General features: G+C 36.8%; 1 protein-coding gene across 1 annotated transcript in view; it reads left to right on the top strand.

Annotated features, from left to right (window-relative positions):
* The window catches only part of Herp (Homocysteine-induced endoplasmic reticulum protein), a 223,851-nt gene that overhangs the window by 168,965 nt on the left and 32,362 nt on the right, over window positions 1-22,524 (top strand). The window contains exon 8 of the mRNA XM_090383557.1: window positions 12,159-12,312. Within this exon, the coding sequence (XP_090239683.1) occupies window positions 12,159-12,312 (154 nt within the window). The remainder of the gene's footprint in view (window positions 1-12,158; window positions 12,313-22,524) is intronic.

Below are 22,524 nucleotides of genomic sequence, written 5' to 3'. Positions count from 1 at the left end.
TTAAATAGTGATTATGTGTCTTCGCGCATGCGCGTAAAGGTCCACGCATCGGAGATCAAATATGGCCGCCGAACATGTTCGGCGGCCATATTTGATCTCCGATGCGTGGACCTTTACGCGCATGCGCGAAGACACATAATCACTATTTAAGTTGCAGGTTTAGCCTGATTCGATAATTTTCATTCCTGTGATCACGACAGTCGGTCGAAAAGCATTGTCAGCTTCAGGAAGGAAAATCGTTTTGAATATTTTCGTTAGCTTCTTTTAATTGCGTTAATTTGAATTTTAATTGTTTTGAATTGATTTTGAATTGTGTTAAATTGATTATTTAATTATTTATAATTTACTTCAATTATTTATATTTTACTTTAATGTACCGGTAAGTTGTCGATTTTTTCGTTTTTTCCGTTTTAATTTCTGGAGGGTATCATACGGAAGTGTTCCACGTACTATATTGAGGTAAACTCCTCTTATTAATTTACTAATATCATTATCAACGTAGAACATATTGAGTATTACAGCTCTGATTCATACTATCTAATACATACATAGACAAAAATTTAGACTAGTTTTTCTTATATATTTCATACTTTGGAACGGAACCCCTTTATTACTATGGGAGCCATAACTCAGTATTCGCGTTTTCGGTATTCGCGACATTTCTCAGGAACGTAACACCCGCGAATAGCGGGGGTTTACTGTATATATCACTGCATATGTGTTTTAATAACCTAACTTTATAATGTAGTCCGTAACATATGACATTAATATTCGTAGAGCTTTTGGTATCGCCTATTTTGTTTGGATATAGTATCGCAAATAGGTCGCTGAAGAGTTTGAATAATGTAGGTTGGCAATAGGTAGATAAATTTATTATCTATTATAACTACTTAGAATTTACAAACATAACAGTATAGTGTAATACATATAACCTAAACCTGGTAAGATGTACAAAATACATATACCATAAACCCGACATTGCAAAATATATACAGTAGACCGTCGCTAATCCAGATTAGTGAAGCAAAAATTGCCTTAAAAGACAAAAAACTTAGAACACAAATAAATAGAAAATTTAATTATATACTGTAGTGCTGATAAAAATAAAAAATATATATGTCACTCTAGAGCCTTTATTTAAAAACTGTAAAAAGACAATATATTTATCCATCGATAGAAGACTTAGAAGTTACAGCAAACTCGATTAACTGGGGCACTTCAAGGCTCCAAAGTTAATATATATCCACTGGAAATCATAAAATTCAAGTAATAAATAGCATTAGCATTGGCATACAATGCAAGAAAGCAAGCTTTTGAACCTCCTTTGTGAATTGATGATACATTTGCACATTTCCAGTCCATGGGGACCTTCCCTGAGTCCAAGGAAGCTCTCATAATTATGGCTAAGGGTTTGCTTACTTCCTTTGCTGCCTCTTTAATATAACTGGATAGATACCATCCACCCCAGGTGCCTTTTTTATGTTTAACTTCAACAATTTCTCCTCCACTTTGCTCTCAGTTATAACAAAATCACTTAACTCCCTGTTAGCATTTGATAAACTTCTGGCACTCCCCTCATTGAATAACTCCTCATGTGTGAATGTAGATGCAAAATACTCATTCAGTTTATCAGCACCTGAGCATGATCATCAGTAGTCAACCCATCTGTGTTAAGTAGTCCAATCTGATTCATCCCTTTCCTTCTAGAGTTTACATAAGTAAAGAACTCCTTGCTGTTTTTCTTTGCATCCTTTGCCAAAGATTTCTCATAATCTGCCTTTGCCTGCCTAACCTCCTTTGTGACTTGATTACAGACTAGTTTATACCTGCCATAGGCTTCTGTATTGCTTGATACTTTATATGCATCCCATACATTCTTCACATACAAATAAAAAGGTATAAACATATGTTTTACAAGTCATAAATAAGTGACAAAAAGCGGCATTATAACTCGTGATTGCAGATTTACCTGTTAACGAGCAATTCCTGCTGTATTCACACCAGCCATTCAAAATCATATGAAAACAGAACAAATGTTTAGTTTGTTCTGTTTGATAGTTGAATAATTTGGTGGTTGATAGTTGGAACAAACTCCCATCTGTTGTGGAGGAGGTCGGCAACTTAATTAAGTTCAAGGCAGAACTAGACTAACATCTGGAGCGAGTGGATGGGTGAGATATGAAGGGTTTTTGTTGGGTTTTTTTTTTTTTTTTTTTGGCTGATGCTATATAAGCTTGCTTTCTTGCATCATATGCCTCTACTAATGCTAATATTTCTGAAGAACAACGTGCCTGCACGATTGGTGAAACTTAGAGGAAGATTACGTTTTATTACATATGATGCAAATAGACATTTGGTGTATATTCATGAAATGTAACATCTAATTTGGCAGTTATTTCTATGCACTGCTCATTGTCATTAATCTCATTTGCTTGTAAATGTCTAATCACATCATATTTCCTGTTGCTTGAAGGTTATGTCTACATACAGCACACAAGGCAAACATGTTACCTTTTTCAGATTTTGCAATACATGGAAAATCTTGCATATAAGTCTTCTGAAATTTTACATAGTGTTTCTTTTGGCATATTACAGAAAGACATTGTTACATTAGATTTGTAACACAAATTCCAAATATCATACATTACAGTGAATGAATGCTATGTAGTGAGATACTATTTTACAATGTAGACGTCCATAACATATCTGATTGTCATTTTGTTAACAAATATAAGTAGTAATTTGTAAAATTTTAAAAAATATATAAAATTTTAATGTATTTTTATTTGTTTATTTTTAGTGAAAAGGAAAAAAAATTTTAAAAAACTAGTTTTTGCAAAAAAAGACAGTGAAAATCTGCCATCAATTACACTGATGGTGAGATGTAGAAGGGTATGGAAAAGGGAGTGAGGCTGAGGCAGTGCAAGTTGGAAGAACCACTGCAAAACTTAGAAATGTATTGATTTGCTTTTTTAACTACTAGTACATAAATGGAGTGTATCTGAATTTGTTGATGTATAAAAATACCTAGTAACTACATGCAACTGCAAGTAGTTGCTGGCTATTTTGATTATCTTGTGAATGTTTCCCCTCATTTACAGAAGTAGTTACTGCAGGATGGCTGTTCGACAGACCACAGAGGCTCTGTTGCTTCCATTTCTGGGTGGATATTTTCCAGGGAAACATTCAATGTTTGTATAAGTTCCTTCCTTCAATCTGATTTTAGCAGGCATGTTTTCATTATTTATTTATATTGTTACATAATTATTACACAAGGAAAAGGAGGATGGAAAAAATAAGGCCATCAATATAGCGAAAACATGCATCGATATGCTGGATGTTTTACAAACTTTTCAGCTTATAGATGGAATGCTGAAAAGTTTGACTGTGTTGTAGGTAAGGATAAGAATAAGCATCTATGAGATAGTATCTGCATACAAGCTGTGAACTGCAAGTGTTTGATAGGCATCTAATGCTATTCTAAGAGCATTTTGTTTGAATGAATTTGGCTATTCCAATGCTGACTTCCTTGCAGGATCACACAGTGGAAAGCTATAGTCCAATTGGGATTGGATTATGTCCTTGTATAAATGAAGTAAAGTACAGCAATCAGCACCCACCACATGTCAGCTGAGAGTACCCTGAGGATATTTATATATTTCAGACAAATAGTTCGTACATGCTGCATGTCTTTTAGTAGGTCAAGTTTACTATTTAATACAAAATCACAAAGGAGGTTAGAGAGGCAAAGGCAGATTACAAGAAATCATTGTCAAAGGATGCAAAGAGGAACAGCAAAGCTCTAGAAGGAAGGGGATGAATCTGATTGGTCCACTTGATATCCTGCTCAGGTAGATGACACAACAGAATGAGTATTTTGCATCTACATTCAGATACGAAAAGTTACTTAGAGAGGAGAATGCCAGACGTTTATCAAACTGTAACAGGGAGATAAAGGATTTTGCAATAAACGAGAGCAAAGTGGAGGAGAAATTGCAGAAGTTAAACATAAGAAAAGCACCTGGGGTGGATGGGATCTATCCAGTTATATTAAAGGAGGCAGCAAAGAAAGTAAACAAACCCTTAACAATGATTACAAGAGCATTCTTGGACTCGGGGGAGGTCTCCAAGAACTGGAGGTTTGCTAATGAATCCCCAATTCACAAATGGGGATCAAAAGGTGACACAGGTAGTTACAGACCTGTTAGTTTAACTTTGGAAAATAATGGAGTGACTGGTTAAAGAAGCACTGCAGGATCATATAAACAAGACTGCAGTTATAGTTCAGATACAGCATGGATTTGTTAAGGAGAAGTCTTGTCTTACCAATTTTATTGGGCACTATGATGTGATCACGAAGGGATTGTATGCAAAAAATATTTTTTATATCATGTACTTAGATTATAGGAAAGCTTTTGATACTGTCACACATGGAAGACTACTGTAGAAATTGGAGCAGTATGGCATTAAGAGCAAGTTGCTGCCATGGATAAAGGGATGGTTGAATGGGAGAACACAGAGTGATAATCAATGGACACTGCTCTTCGTGGACTATTATTAATGGAGCCCACAGGATCTGGTGTTGGCCCATTATTGTTTTCCTTATTTATCAATGATATGAAGGTTGGCAGGGTTGTCAATGACAGTACACTATAGAAACAGGATCTTGAAAAGTTGAGCAGATGGGTCGAGAAGTGGAAACTGAATTTAACATTGACAAATGCAAAATATTGCATATGAGTAGCAGTAACCCCAGAGTAGCATACCAACTGCGTGGCACTACACTCAGGAAACTGGAGAATGAAAAAAGACCTGGGGATAATTTTACTGTCAGATATGAAGTTTTCTGAGCATTGCAGACAGGCTGCAGGAGTAGGTCATTTGGTCTTGTCTATGATACAGTAATACCCCGACTTACGCTACCCCGACTTACGCGAACTCGGAGTTACGCGGTTCTTGATTTTTTCGTTTGGCAACGCTGCCGCCCACTATCTTCAAGGTCGTTTTTCATATGTTATCGATATACGGTGCAACGGCGGAGAATGAGAGCAAAAGATGAACAAAATTCAACTTTGCTGCTTTTATGTTTTTTATATCAGTGAAGGGGAAACACATTTCACCATAATAACGTAAAAACCAACACAATTCCAGCTATCGGTATAATCGCAAATGCAATTAGATCGAGTTTACTACCAGTTTATAACAGATTTCACTAGCAGAAATGCAACTGGATTTTTATTGTTTAATGGTAGTAACCCCTAGAAATGTGAGGTGTTAATAGTGTATCTCTGCCTTTATGGTGTTGTTTATTCAGTTGCTACATGCTCGCAGCTTTGTTTATGCGTATCAAGCGTGCCTCCTCGTTTTGTAATTGTGCTTTATTCCCTAAAAATGAGTAAAATACTTAATTAAAAGGTGTAAAAAGGAAGCGTCCTGGTGAAGACACTGCAGATTCAGAAAGAAAAAGAAAAGCAATTATCGATAAACAGAGGCGGACTGGATCAAAAATTCTTACCCGGGAAAATTTATAGTGGCCTCATACTATGGTTTATGGCCAAAATCACACTGGCCCACCGGGGTTTCTCCGGTAAGGCTTATGGCCAGTCCGCCTCTGTCGATAGAGAAAAAATATGAAATCGTGAAACGCTTTGAGCGAAATGAAAGCCCATGTGATATTGCACGTGCTACAGGCCTAAATGAAGCAACGGTGAAAAGCACATGACAATTGCAAACTTGACAGGTTGAAAATTGAAAAGGGCTCAATTGTAAAGGGCTTAAAAATTTTAGAAAACATAGACTCCAACGAAGAACGCGTTATAGCTACAAAGCAAGGAATAAAAAAATTATTAGCTTGCTACGAAGAAATTCTGCGTGAAAAAAAGAAGGCGCTGTGTCGTCAGACGAATTTGTTAGATTTTATGAAGCCATCGACATCGAAATAACTTTTTTACGTAAGTCATTTGTTTTTTTAATACATATTTTGTATTAATATGTATAAAGAACTGCAATTTTATTAATATTTTTCTTCTAAACTAGTGTTTTTGTTAGTCCTTGGTCCCAATTAAGCAAAATTTATATGTATTTATATGCAAAGTTGTACCCCAACTTACGCGAATTTGACTTACGCGATTTTCGTCGGACCCACCTATCGCGTAACTTCGGGGTATTACTGTATATAGAAATTTTGCTGGCAGGGATAAGGAGGTGACTATCCCCTTGTATAATGCAATGGTCAGGCCACACCTGGAGTACTGCATACGTCATGCGGCCTCATTTTAGGAAGGATATAGAGCTGCTTGAATGAGCACAGAGGAAGGCAATGAGATAGGCGAATGGAACAAACTGTTTCTCTTACCAAAAAAGGCTTAAGTTCTGCAAATTGCAGTGTCTGGAGACTAGGCACCTGCAGGGGTGATATGATGAGGTGTATTAAGGCCTTGAAAAGTTCAAGCACGCTGAACACTGATGGGATTCTTCCTCTTGCTCAGATTACGCACCTGTGGGGGCATAAATTCAGATTGAGGAAAGACAATTGTAGAATATACGAGTGGAAATTTGCATTTGGTCAGGTGGTTGATTGCTGGAACAAGTGTCCATCAATCGTGGAAATTGACAGCCTAAATAAATTCAAGGCAGAACTAGACAAACTTTTGGAGTGAATAGTCGGGTGAAATGGGAAGGTTTTTTTTTTTTTTTTTTTTTTTTTTGGCTGATGCTGTATAAGCTTGCTCTCTTGCATCACATGCCTCTACTAATGCTAAGTCTAAAAATTGAATATTGTGAGTACGTTGTCAAATGTTATGCCTTCCCAATCTTTGGATCAAGATGCATTGTGTGTTTGTGAATAGCAAAGGTCTTCTATGGAGATAATTGGTAGCCATTATGTGACAATCATGATTCTATTTTATTTATTGACATTTGGGGATGCCTTTCTGTAGAATATATATTCTTAATGTTACTGAATACTGCAAGATCATCAGGACAAAAGGTAAGTTTAAACAGCATTGAGGGATGGTTTCAGTCCAGTATGTATTCTGATTATAAATAGGGTGGCACTGATGACTGATTTCTACAGAATTCCCCGTTCATGAACAGAAGTTTGAGAAAGGTAACACTGATAGCAGACTTGAAGTTCTGGATTAAGAATGGCAAACTGTCTCAGAGATCAGTGACATGAATGTGTTGAAGGATCTTAAATGCCACATCATTTCAAATGCTTTCATCATTGGTAGAGTAGTTAATGATCAGTACCAGCATGGTTGGTACTGATCATTAACTACTCTACCAATCTTTATATATTCTGCAAATTTTGAAATAAAGCCTTCTACTCATTATCATTCTTGTTTATTAAAATCGGAAACAACAGTGATGCAAAAACCATAACTTGGTGGAACCTACTTGTTGTGATTAATGGTCGAACATCCATTAATCACAACCCTCTGAATTCTACCCTGCAGCCAGCCAGCAATCCATCTTAGAAATTTTTCCAGTAATCCCAACATGTTGGAACATGTTGGAACATGAGGGACATGAGAGGTTATTGTATAAGTTCAAATGAGTCAAATGTCTTGCTAAAATTTAAAAAACTATATTGAAATTGTTTCCTACATCCAGCTCATGAGTAACTGTGTCAAATTAGCTTACTAAGTTAGTGAAACATGCTTTTCTCTTAACAAAACCATGTGTGTTATTCTAAATGCCATTTCTTTTTAAATGTCCTTATATTGCACCATTAATTATGTATAAGATTTCCCTACCACTGAAGTCAGACTAATTTATCTGTAATTACCGACTTCACTCACATACAATTATATATACATTTCCATCATCCACCAAATACGGAGGATGCGGAAAGGTCAGGGAATGACCACCGCATATCCCCGGAGCAATATGGCCTTAGTTGCTAATGCTCCTAAAAAAAAGCCAAATAACAATAACCATCATTCAAGCGGTGTGTGTGTGTGTGTGTGTGTGTGTGTGAGTGAGTGAGTGAGTGAGTGAGTGAATGAGTGAGACTCCATCCAAGGCAGTAGCCCATCTCCACCTTTGTTCTCTGTGTTAGTGTAGAAACTCTAGGCCGCTTGAACGCCTGGTGCTTATCCCCAGGCAAGATGAAACCGGCATGGGTCTACTGTGCTTATGTGCACAAAATCTTGCACTACCCCCGGTGGGTGTGGGATTTTGGCGAAGAATTGTATTATAATATGGGCAGAGTGTATATGTTGAAGGTTTTGTTTTGCTAGCCAAATGGCTCTTGTGAATTTTTTGGACAGGTAGTTTAGATGAGTAGTGAAGTTTAATTTAGAGTCATAGAAAATTCCCAGATTTTTATGGTTGGTTACGATAGAAATTGTTTGTGCATTCAGCGAGGTGGTTATCGGAAAGATGCTTTTTTTAAGCGAGATTTGGAGGTGACTGGATTTTGAGGGGTTCAGTGCAAGAGTGAAAGATTTTGAGGTACAAAGCAAACTCTTGGAGGGTGTTACAGATCAGCTCTTCTGTTTAGTTAGCCTGAGGTGGCAATGATTTTAACATCATCTGCATAAGACATTAGATGTCTTATGGGATGATGTTAAAATCATTTATATCACATGCTCATGGGTTAGTAGGAACGGTTGGAGGATTGCAGAGAACATTATTGCCGATAGTGCCCTCCCTGGGGGATTCCAGATGAGCAAATGCCATTATAGGATTTGTTTTTTGAAGTTTACTATAAAGACATTTTCTTTGAGGAAGTTGGCAAAGAGATTTAATAGATTTCCATTGATGAGGTAAAACTGTTTGAGGAGATTCAGGAGAGAGTGTGTGGAGACCGCATCAAACGCAAAGTTTATGTCTGTGTAAATTATGTTGATTTGATTTTTAGAATCGAGCCTTCAGAATTATTTGGTTTGTTGCAAGAAGGTTGGTTGATGTGGATTTTCCAATAATTCCGTAGTGAATCTGGTTATAATGTATTGGGAACAGTTGCTTCCTCACTGTTGGTAGCATAGATCTTTCTAGTAGTTTTAGTACAGAGGATGAGATTGATATTGGTTTGATGTTTTTGCATTTTGGTAGTGGGAAAATTTTGTAAATTTTTGTAAAATCTCCCCCCCCCCATTCTGGTGGGAAAAATTTGTTATTTATGGCCTCATTGAAAAAGACCAGGTCTGAAATGTAGACACCGGTGATTTTGATCGTGAAGATTGGTATATTGTCTTGTCTACCTTTAGAAGGGAGATTTTTAATTGCATTTTTCATCACCTCTTTCGAGACAGAAATACTGTTTGATTTGTTGACGGAAGGACGGCATACATTCTTTAAAAAGTTCCTGAAAGGGTTTTGCTTCAATTTGAAAAGGGACTCCAAAGTTGTGGTGGCCACTAAACATTTGAGTTGAAAGGAGTGGTGATTTTTGATGCCATGATTTTTGAGATTGAGGCCAGCCAGGTTGAGAAGAAGGTATGTGCCAATTCTGTAGGACATTGGACTAAACTGTTCCAGTGGTGAAGGCTTAGGAGCTCTAGACAGATGTCCTGTTTTAAATATTTGTGGTTAAATGATCTCCTTTTGTAGACGGGTTCTTTTCATACTGGGATGGGATGTTGAAGGACAGTTGTTTTGAAATCGGATCATGATCAGATTCAAATGCAATCGAGAGTGAGAGTTCAGAAGACATAGGAGCATTAGAGAAGATTTGGGTCAATTGTTACCTCTGGTCGACGATGAAATTAAAGGCTTTAAACTTAAGCTTTCAAACTGTGATGTTACAAATTTATACAGATCACTAAATGGTAGCAGTAAATTAAAATCCCCACCAATAATAATGGAGTTGTTTTTTGAGAGTTTAGTGATAGCTCAGTTAACAAATTAAGAATATCTTTCCATGGAGGACCTAGGAGGTATGTAGACCAATATGATGTCCAGAAAGTTATTTGACAGTTTAGTTCTGATGTGCATTGCCTCGAAGGGAGATGAGGGGCATTTGAATTCTGACAATATCACAAATGAATTTTTCAGGAAGATGGCAGTTCCTCCACCTTTTTTGTAGCTCTCGATGCCGCTGCAGTGTTGTAGTTGGCGATTGAGGGGATAATAAAATCTTCTTGATCAGACTAATCCAGGTTTCCTTGAGTAGGATAAGATCATAGAAATTATGACAGGGTTATGGTTTCCAGAGTGGTGATTTTATTCCGAATACTTCTGGTGTTCTGCAAGAGAATTTTAACCTGTAGAGGCAGCTTATTTAGTTGGATTTTCTTTAGGTATGTGGATTTTTGCATAATTTCCTTCAGCTTTCTATGATCCACAGCGATGTTATTAGTCTTAAGTGTTTTAGTTTGATATGCATATAGATTCTGGGGGTGTAATTCTTACAGGTATTTTTTTTACACTCAGCTTCTCCGTTTGCTGTTGCTGAGCCAAGTCATGCGATTCTTTGGTTTATTGCTGGAGCATAATTGCCACTTGAAGTAGTGCTCGATTTAATGCTGTGGTTGTGGTTACTTATTTTTTATGCTTTTCTGCCTCTCCTCTGGGGCATTTAATAATACTGGACAAAATAAGTTTAATAAAAAATGGCAGGCTGGAGCCAGTAGTTCTGTTCAGTTCTAAGAGGGTTGCTTTTGTATATGAGATTTCCATTGAACTAAACACTTTGTTAGTTAGCCAGAGGAACGTTTTCGCAGGGTTGTTGGTTTGCAAGCCAGAAGAATATTGGCAAGCAAAATTTTTTAGCATATACATTTGGTTAAGCGCTATTGCGTGGCATGGAGTGATTAGGCTTAAAGGTTTGGGGATGAGCATTACTTTCTATTTCAAAACATATACTTACATTACTTCGATGGTGGGTTGCAGGGACAAAGAACCTTTTTTGTTGCCCATTTCGATACAATTAGAATTTTAACATAAAACCCGATACAATTAGAATTTTAACATAGCACCACAACCAAGTGTGTTCTTACTTTCTCTCGTTAATAGTGATGTTCTTTCGATACAATTAGAATTTTAACATTTTAACATAGCACCACAACCAAGTATGTTCTTACTTTCTCTCGTTAATAGTGATGTTCTTTCTTAATTTCAGTATGACTAACTGATATGATAAATTGCTTTTGGACTATGCATTGGATTTTAGAAGCCTGGTTATTTTAAACAAGGTCTAAGTTTGAATATATTGGGAATGAGATTATTATATTTGAACCAGTTGAGAAACTTTGTTTCATAATTAATTTCTTTATAAATGCTATATTCCAGTTTATGTACAAAACAGGCAAGGTATTTTGCTTATATGTAATACTGATAAGTTTAAAGTTTTAATACATGATGACTGTCTTAACAGAATTAAATTAAAGTAATAAAACACTATTAAACTATGTATGAATGGTTCATATTCCATTGTTTTGGCTAGTTTGTGACATTGGTGATAGATGTTCATAGGATTTCTTTTCCAACAGTTTTAAATCCAACTCCTAAGAGAAACAGTTCTGCAGGGCCTTCAGTGTAAAAATCTTCATAGTGTTTTAGCATTTCAATAAATGCCCTTAATCCTTCACACGTGATTTAATATTGTTTAATTTCTTTAATTCTGTTAAAATGAATTGTCATGTATTATCTCCTTTCATTGTAGTCTCCCTTTACCTTCCATTGCCACCCGAATGAGAGGCAGTTACTCAAATTGCAACACAATGCAACTGTCTTCTTTGTGGAGAATCAAGCAAATAAAAATGTAATAATACAGAATTTATTGTCACTGTCAAAAAAAGTGCTTTGTAGGGCTGTTGTTGTTGTTATTTGGTTTTTAGGAGCATTAGCAACTAAAGCCATATTGCTCCAAGGATATGCGGTGGTCATTCCCTGACCTTTCCACATCCTCCGTATTTGGTGGTCACAGGCTCGAACCCCGGTCTAATCAAGAAGCATATGTTACGCACTGCTTTGTAGGGCAGTCATGTCTAAATACTTCACTGTTCAAAATCCAAACTGCAAAACACAGTGATGGATAGCATAAACAAACTCCATTCCTTCAGAATCACTGTAATTCAAGCCTTAGCAATAAGAAGCAATATCACTTATATTTTATTAAATATGCTGATTATACAACTAGATATAATTTTTTATCATTTTATTTTGATTTCTACTCATTAATAATATAATATGGAACCTTTTAATTTCAGATATCAGGCAGGTTGGTTGATTGTCCGAAGGCAAGAAATTGAGGGGTTTCCAAACCAAGAACAAAGACAAAATTATAGGAATGAAAATGAAGCAAATATAAATGAAAATATTCCATCTGGTGAAAGACAACAGAATGAACAGCATCCTCCACAAGTATGCTTCAAAATATACTTGTACTGTTGTAATTATAAATTTTTTACCAGGTTAAAAATAGTGACATAAAATAGTTTATTCATCTAACACTTAGCATGTTATCAAAATGCAATTTTGAAAATATAGACTTTAAATAGGAGGTTATATATGTTTCCTTTCTATATTTGATTGACAATAAATTATGAATAGAGTTTTTAAATATAAATTTGTTTCATAAGGAAATGTTCTTCATTTAAAATTTAGTAAATTTTTAGTTCAGAATTCAGTTTGTGGTAGAGGGCAATAAGAAGTATAGGATAATTTTAGTATGCAGCAGTTACTTTAAGTCAGTCAATTGAAAACATATGAAACTGAAAATTTTATAGTTGAGGCATTAACATTAATAAATGCAGAGTACTATATCTGGGTAGCAGTAATCCCAGAATAACATACCATCTGTGGGTGGTACTAAACTAAAAGTAGTACAGTATGAAAAAGACATAGGAATAATTGCAGCCCAACATGAAACCCTCTGAACAGTACAAACATGCTGCTAGAACAGCCCAAGAGAGTTCTGTCACTGATATTTGCCAGCAGGGACAAAAAGATGATTATCCCGTTGTATAATGGAATTGCCACATCTGGAATACTGCATACCGGTTTGGAAACTTTATTTAAGGAAGGGAATAGATCTATTGGAAAGGTTTCAGAGAAGAACAATAAGATTATTTGGGGTATGAAAGGATATATTTACCAAATAAGACTTGGATTCTGTAAATTTCAATTCTGGAAGCTAGACATCTGTGTGGTGACTTAGGTGTATTGGATTTTAAGAAGATTAAGTGAACTAAATGCTGATGGCATCTTGAGGGGTTTGTGTGACATCTGAGAAAATTCTTTCTCAGATGCCATAAAAACAAAGAGACATAATTCAAATTTTAAAAAAGGATGGTCGCAGGATAGATTTACATTCAGCTAAGGGCAATTGATTTTTGGAATAAACTTCTACCTAGTACTGTGGAAGTGAGTAATTTGAATAAATTTAAGGAAGGTTTTAGATATTATTGGCAGGAATGGACAAATGATATTGGTAATCTTATTATTAAAAATTAAATTAATTGCAGTTTTAATTAAATAATTATATTTTAATTAATTAATTAAACAATAAAAAGGAGTGATTTTACTATAAAAAACAAAACAAACATGTTATTTCTCCAAAACTGTGATAGAAAACACTGTAATTAATTTGTTGTATTTGTTTCATCAAAAATAGATTTTAAAATTATAGGGGAAATAATGCCTGTCACCCATTGTAGTCTGATTTTCACTTACAAAAACCAGTCTTCTCTGAAATTCAGATCAGTGGTTTGATGGAATTGAATTAAGTGATACATAAATAGATACACAAGGTAGTATTACATCAAAATATTAAGAAACAAAGAGTTTTTTTAATTCCAGTTTGATTTTTTTCAATTTATATTGGGCAACCAGGCCAAAATTAGATCAAATTAATACAATGGATTCTGGTTATTTGGGCCAACGGTCAATTGGGGCAAATCTTAAAAAACAGAAACCAATCTAGAAAATAGCCAGGATTTACTTCGCTTAATTGGGACAGCATGCCGTTTAATCAGAGCAGGAGACCGCAGCACTGGAGATTACCCTACAATTGTCTCCGACAGTACCACATGTTTCTGTCGAAATTCTGGAGGTCACAACCATAAAATAATAAAAACAATTAGCAGTCACCTGTTTATTGGGCTTTACTGTTAGTGAAATCTATCATAAACGGGCAGTAAACTCGATCTTATTGAATTTGTGATAATACCGACAACTGGAATTCTGTGTGTTATTATGGTGAAATGTGTTTACACTTCCATGAAATCTTCAATCATATAAAAAAATTAATTTTCAGATCTTCTCTTCATTCCTATTTTTAAAGCTTTGTAACTCGTTACTCCGTTCTCACTTGCGCATATCGTGTTACTTGCAATTTGTGTGTGTGTGCCGTGTTCTTTGTTATTGATTGCTTATCTTTTTACTGTTTTAAATTTTAATCTTCACCCACAAATGTCAATGAACAGAAATGTCAACTAGTTCATATGTACATATATTACAGTACGTATTAATTATTCTGATTATCACGTATATTCTTCCGATTTTCACGTATCATTTAATTTTTTAATTGGTAAGGTAATAAAGGGTAAATTTGTGCTTAATATATCTTTGCTTTTATAGCCTGTGGATAATATTCCTCCTTTTCGCTAATTAGAATCGCTGTTTAATAGAATTAAAATTCAATTCACAAACGTGCTCACAATGACCGGTGCTTACTGCACATCATATAGTGAACGGTACTTTACTATGTTGAGTTCGTCGTAACGTGATTTGATTGTACAGTGAACCAATTGTAAAAAAAGGGAGGGGTACATTGTATTTTTAACTATTTACATGAAACTTTGGATAATTGGAGCAGCCACTTAATCGGGCCAAAATGCACTAGTCCCAATGTATCCCAAATAACCAGAATCAACTGTATTTAGAAGATTTCATAATGTACAAAGTTTTCATTTTTAAGAATTTTAAAATTGTTGAAAAATTTTGATAAAACTCACTCCTCATTCCCACTCAGTGCTTATAAATTCACTTGTTAAAGGGTTGAACTGCTAAGTCCATTATTCATCATGTAACAGCAAGGTATTAACACAATTCAAATATAGAGGATTCATGTCTTATGTGAGAGTGGAATGACATAATTTGTCACAAAGTGGTGAACAAAGATTATCACATTGTGGATTTACACTGCAGTGTTACTCCTCAATTTCATTTCATTGTAAATTAGGTGCACCTGATCCAGATTCTCAGCTACTTTACACACAAAATATGAAAATATTTCCTGAGCTTTTCGTATTGTTTATTGTGCAAAAAAAAAAAAGATATATTATGAAAAGCACACTACATTGACCATTGACAATTATATTTGGGAACGCTGTACATTATGGTTGCACTCAATGGACCTTTCCTGTGGTATGTAATATAAGTAAAATGAAAAATCTGCATGGTATCTATTAAAATGGAAAGTAAAAACTGGAAAAAAAGATCCATTACTTTAGTGTACTCCTTATAAACACAGGTCACACAAAAAACTGGCTGTACAAAAAACTTGGCTGCAAAAGAGTCATGTGTGTGAAAGATAAGCTCTTGTTAGGAGACCTGCGTAGGGTAATGTGGAATGACTTCCTGAGACCTCAGCCTTTCGGTATTTAGGGCCATAGGGCCTAACTGTTGAATATTGTTGATTGTGAGGAGGCAGATGATCCTAGTTAATTGAAAGCTGAAACACAAATAGGAGGAAAGGAAGATAAAAAGTTATGCAGGAGATGGTAAATTTTCCACGTTTTATGTTGGAGCTTGAACTGATCTGTTTTTTTTTTTTTAGGAGCATTAGCAACTAAGGCCATATTGCTCCGGGAATATGCGGTGGTCATTCTCTGACCTTTCCACATCCTCCGTATTTGGTGGTGACAGGCTCGAACCCCGGTCTAATCAAGAAGCGTATGCTACGCACTGCTGCTCCTTCCCACCTGGCTACGGAGGTGCCTAACTGATCTGCAGTTCTTATTTTGTTTTAAATTTTTTTCTTCTTTTTATATTTAAAAAAGTAGTTCTTGACTTATGAACAATAAGCAAGTTTCCCAGGAAGGAAAGTCTCCTTTCTTTTTTCCTTTTACTAATGAACTAACTTTAAATCACTTGGTCACTCCAGCAGCACTGCTCCTGCCTTCCTATGGCATGGCCAGAAATCTGGGAGAAGAAAGTCGTTCTACTAAGGCTAAAAAGGGTTAATGTGCCCAGGCCAAACTGATAAGAGAAATATGAAAATGAACCAGGCCTAACAAAATGTCAGACTTGAACTCACTTCAATCACCATGGACTAATGTTATTAGTGGAGTACCCCAGGGTTCCATGTTTGGCCCATTGTTGTTTTCGTTATTTATGAATGATATTGATGAAGATATATCAGAGTTAATGTCTAAGTTTGCAGATGATACGAAGGTTGGCAGGATTGTTAATGACAGTAATGATAGTACACTACTGCAACAGGATCTGGAAAAGTTGAGCAGATGGGCTGAGAGGTGGTAACTGAAGTTTGACAAATGTAAACTACTGCATATGGATAGCAGTAACCCCAGAGTAATATGTCAACTGTGTGGTACTACAGTCATGGTAGTGGAGATTGTAAAGGACCTGGGAGTAATTGTGCAGTCAGATATGAAGTTTTCTGAGCAGTACAAAAAGGCTGCAAGAGTAGCTCATGGTGTCTTGTCAATGATATACAGGAATTTTGCTAGCAGGGATAAGGAGGTGATTGTTCCTTTGTATAAGACAATGATTAGGCCACACCTTGAGTACTGTATACAGGTCTGGAGACCTCATTTTAGGAAAGATGTAGAGCTGCTGGAATGAGTACAGAGAAGATTGGTGAGTGGAACAAAGGGTTGGTGTTACCAAGAAAGGCTTAAGTTCTGCAAATTGCAGCTTCTGGAGACTAGACACCTGCGAGGTGTCTAGTCTCCAGATCTAATTGAGGTGTATAAGGCCTTGAATGGATTGAGCAAGCTCAATGGTAATGGGAGTCTTCCTCTTGCTCAGATTACTCACCTGGGGGGGGGCATAAATTCAAATTGAGGAAAGGCAATTGTAGAATAGATGTGTGGAAATTCGCCTTTAGCCTGTGGGTGGTGGATAGTTGGAACAAATGTCCATCTGTTGTAGTGGAGGTCAGCACCTTAAATAAGTTCAAGGCAGAACTAGACAAACATTTGGAGTGAATGAATGGGTAAAATGGGAAGGGTTTTTTTTAGCTGATGCTATATGAGCATCCTTTCTTGCATCATATGCCCTACTAATGCTAATTCTAACACATTTTGATCCTCACCTCAATGTCACATAAATCAATTATAGCAGGATATATAAATTTTGATATCCAACTATATGTTGCAAATCCTTTCTGTTGCTTCAAGTGTCAGAGGTCATTCACAAGCAGCCTGCCATGGAATAACCATATGTGCTATTCATAGGTCTTCTGACAAGAATAATTAAACCTGTATGCCTCAAAACCCAAAATACCCTAACTGTAAAGGGGAACATTCTGCCTATTCCAGAGAATATGATCTTTGGAAGATGGAAAAACAAATACTAGGATAGCAGCACAACGCAAAATTGAGATTCAAACTGAAAAGTAACATTTCCTTACAAAGTCTGTCTCAAATTGGTCTCAAGATTTACTCACAATGTCCAAACCACAGTGATATGAGCAGCCACTGATCATACCTTTCTCTCTCCCCCCACCCCCAAAGCCAACACTGTGAAAAAGAAAAGTAAAGGCAGGCATCATAGACCAGAAACATTACCACTGTCTGTCCCTCTCAAAGCCAACAGTATGAAAAATAAAAGCAAATAAAGGCATAACATCATAGATCAGAAGTCATAAGATCAAGTGGACAAAGAACAAAAAATCCAACCAGAAATATTTGTGGATGAAGAGATGGACATCGATGAACCATATTTTCCAAAAAAAAAAAAAACAGTCGAGGGCTGAAAAACCAAATTCAAGCAGTCAGCAATACAATCTGAAGAACACCACAAACCGAAGTAATGGACATTATTATTCATGAAACCGCAGAGGCTTTAGTACCAATACAATTGATACGTATTACCTGAATGGGTGTCTAGTTTTCTTTAAACCATAGAATTTCCCTCAATAAAAAATTATACAATATATTGGAGAGATTGAATTACGTATCCTTTAGCCCATGGTGGTGGTGTTATAAATTGCAGTCAAATTGTGCATAACAATCATCCCTCTATATGTACCACCATAAAATGAAGAAATCAAAAATAATGACTTAGATTAACATTAGCAGGGCACATAATGCAAGAAAGAAAGCTTATATAAAATAAGCCAAAAAAAAAAAAAAAACAAAAAGAACCTTCTCATTTCACCCATCCACTCGCTCCAAATGTTTGTCTAGTTCTGTCTTAAATCTGTTTAAGCTATCAACTTCTACAATGACAGGTGGAAGTTTGTTCCAGCAATCAACCACCTGCTGGCTAGAGGCAAACTTCTGCACATCAGTCCTACAACTGTCTTTCCTCAATTTGAATTTATGACCTCTCAGGCGATTATTCTGAGCAAGAAGAAGAATCCCATCAGCATTGAGCATGCCCAAACCATTCAAGGCTTTATACACCTCAATCAGATCACCTCGCAGGTGCCTAGTCTCCAGACACTGTAATTTGCAAAATTTAAGCCTTTCTTCATAAGTGCAACCCTTTGTTCCATTCACTAATTCTTGTTCCCCTTCTCTGTACTCATTCCAACAGCTCTACTTCCTTCTTAAAATGAAGCCTCCACACATGTATACAGTACTCAAGGTGTGGCCTGACCATTGCCTGATACAAGGAGATAATCACCTCCTTATCCCTGCTAGAAAAATTCCTATATATCATTGACAAGACACCATGAGCTACTCTTGCAGACCGTCTGCACTGCTCAGAAAACTTTATATCTGCCTGCACAATTGCCCCAGGTCCTTTACTCTCTCTACCACTGTCATTGTAGTACCAAACAGTTGATACGTTACTCTGGGGTTACTGCATCCCATATGCAGTACTGTACATTTGTCAATATTAAACTTCAGTTGCCACCTCTCAGCCTATCTGCTCAACTTTTCTAGATACTGTTGCAGCAGCTTAGTGTCATTAACAACTATGCTGACCTTTGTATTGTCTGTAAACTTGGACATTAAGCCTGATATACCATCATCAATATCATTGATGAATACAGAAGACAACAATGGATCCAACATTGAACCCTGATGGACTCCACTAATAACATTAGTCCACAAAGAGCAGTGTCCATTGATTACCACTCTGTCCTCTCCCACTCAACCATCCCTTTATCCATAGCAGCAATCTGTCTCCTATGCCACACTGCTCCAATTTGTGCAGCAGTCTTCCATGTGGGATGATGATGTTACCAACAGCAAATTCAAAATGGGAAGCATTCAAAGAATTTATCTTGGAAGCTACTAGGCTTTACATACCAACTAAGAAATATTGTTCAAGGTTTAGGCCAAAATGGATGTCAGATGAACTAATGAGGCATATAGCAGAGAAGAAAAATGCATGGGATACTTACAAATTAACACATGACACAGAAGCCTATGATAGATACAAGTTGATATGCAACCAAGTTACAAAGTAGGTTAGGCAGGCTAAGGCAGATTACGAGAAATCCTTGGCAAGGGATGCAAAGAAAAACAGCAAAGAGTTCTTTACTTATGTAAACTCTAGAAGGAAGGGGATGAATCAGATTGGTCCACTTGATATTGATGGGTCAACTGTTGATGATCCTGCTCAGGTAGCTAACAAACTAAATGAATATTTTGCATCGACATTCACACATGAGGAGTTATTCAGCGAGGGGAATGCCAGAGGTGTATTCAACTCTAACAGTAAGCTACAGAATCTTGAAATAACTGGGAGTAAAGTGGAGGAGAAACTGTTGAAGATAAACACAAGAAAGGCACCCGGGGTGGATGGGATCTATCCAGTTATATTAAAGGAAGTAAGCAAACCCTTAGCCATAATTATGAGAGCTTCCTTGGACTCAGGGGAGGTACCCATAGACTGGAGATGTGCAAATGTGACCCCAATTCACAAAGGAGGATCAAAGGCTGACACAAGTAATTATAGACCTGTGAGCTTAACTTCTGTTCCAGGAAAATTAATGGAGGCACTGGTTAAAGAAGCACTGCAGGATCATCTAGACAAGACTTCAGTTATAGCTCGGACACAGCATGGTTTTGTTAAGAGGAAGTCTTGCCTGACCAATTTGATTGGATATTATGATGCAGTCACAAAAGAACTGGATGCAGGGAATAGCTTTGATATTATATACTTGTATCTTAGAAAGGCTTTTGATACTGTTGCACATGGAAGACTGCTACACAAATTGGAGCAGTGTGACATTGGAGGCAAATTGCTGCTATGGATAAAGGGGTGGTTGAGGGGGAGAAGACAGAGTGGTAATCAATGGACACTGCTCATCGTGGACTAATGTTATTAGTGGAGTCCCTCAGGGCTCAGTGTTGGGTCCATTATTGTTTTCTGTATTTATAAATGATATTGATGATGGTATATCAAGCTTAATGTCCAAGTTTGCAGACGATACAAAGGTTGGCAGGGTTGTCAAGGACACTACTGACACTATGCTGCTGCAACAGGATCTGGAAAGGTTGAGCAGATGGGCTGAGAGGTGGCAAATGAAGTTTAACATTGACAAATGTAAAGTACTACACATGGGAAACAGCAACCCCAGAGCAACGTATCAATTCTGTGGTACTACACTGACAGTGGTAGAGAATGAAAGGGACTTGGGGGTGGTTGTGCAGGCAGATATGAAGTTCTGTGAGCAGTGCAGATGGGCTGCAAGAGTAGCTCATGGAGTATTGTCAATGATATGCAGGAATTTTTCCAGCAGGGATAAGGAGGTGATTATTCCCTTGTATAAGTCAATGGTCAGGCCACACCTAGAGTACTGTATACAGGTCTGGAGGCCTCATTTCAAGAAGGATGTAGAGCTGCTGGAACGAGTACAGAGAAGGGCAACAAGATTAGTGAATGGAACAAAGGGGTGCTCTTACGAAGAAAGGCTTAAGTTTTGCAAATTACAGTGTCTGGAGACTAGACACCAGCGAGGTGATCTGATTGAGGTGTATAAAGCCTTGAATGGTTTGAGCATGCTCAATGCTGATGGGATTCTTCCTCTAGCTCAGAATAATCACCTGAGAGGGCATAAATTCAAATTGAGGAAAGACAGATGTAAGATAGACGTGCGGAAATTTGCCTTTAGCCAGCGGGTGGTTGGTTGGTGGAACAGACTTCCATCCCTTGTAGTGGAAGTTGATAGCCTAAATAAGTTTAAGGCTCAGCTGAACAGGTATTTTGAACAAACAGAGGGGTGAAGTGGAAGGTTTTTTTTTTTTTTTTTTTTTTGGCTGATGCTGCATAAGCTTGCTTTCTTGCATCAAATGCCTCTACTAATGCTAATGTGCAACAGTATCAGAAGCCTTTCTAAGATCCAAATATATGATATCAAAATTATTCTTTGCATCCAGTTCCTATGTGACTACATCATAGTATTCAATCAAATTGGTCAGACAAGACTTCCCCTTAAACTCATGCTGTGTCCGAAGTATAGCTGAAGTCTTGTCTAGATGGTTCTTTAACCAGTGCCTCTATTAATTTCCATGGAACAGAAGTTAAACTAACAGGTCTGTAATTACCTGTCTCCCCTGAGTCCAAGGAAGCTCTCATAATTTTAGCTAAGGGTTTGCTTATTTCCTTTGCTGCCTCCTTTAATATAACTGGATAGATTCCATCCACCCTAGGTGACTTTCTTATGTTTATCTTCAACAATTTCTCCTCCACTTTACTCTCAGTTATTACAAGATTATCTAGCTTACTGCCAGAGTTTAATACACCTCTGGCATTTCCTTCCCTGAATAACTTCTCATGTGTGAATGTAGATGCAAAATATTCATTCGGTTTGTTAGCTACCTGAGCAGATCATCAACAATAGAACCATCAATATCAAGTGGACCAATCTGATTCATCCCCTTCCTTCTAGAATTTACATAAGTTAAGAACCCTTTGCTGTTTTTCTTTGTGACTTGGTTACAGACCAGTCTGTATCTATCATAGGCTTCTGTGTCACTTGTTAATTTATATGTATCCCATGCATTTTTTTCCTCTGTCACATGTCTAATTAGTTCATCTGACATCCATTTAGGCCTAAATCTTAAACAATATTTAGTTGGTATGAAAAGCCTAGTAGCTTCCAAGATTAATTCTTTGAATGCTTCCCATTTTGAATTTGCCGGGTAACATCATCAGTTGGTCCCACTGTATAGAATTTAAATACTGTCTCAGACTTTACGAAAATAAAAACCCTTTCCTTTACCCCTGATGGTGGTTACCTCTTTAAGTAAATCCCACTTCAGCACACTTTGATCACTGCCACCTAGTGGTTCCTTTATCTGCAGATTCTTAGTGCATGAAGAATCACTACTAATGATCAGATCAATAGCATTACTTCCTCTAGTTGCCTCCCAAACATGCTGCTGTGGAAAACAATCATCCGGTAAATCCTAAAAAGGCTTGCTA

Source organism: Mastigoproctus giganteus, chromosome 10 (assembly GCF_048544385.1).
Source record: "Mastigoproctus giganteus isolate SK-2022 chromosome 10, ASM4854438v1, whole genome shotgun sequence".
Classification (NCBI taxonomy): Eukaryota; Metazoa; Arthropoda; class Arachnida; order Uropygi; family Thelyphonidae; genus Mastigoproctus; species Mastigoproctus giganteus.
This window is presented reverse-complemented; position numbering and strand designations above follow the sequence as displayed.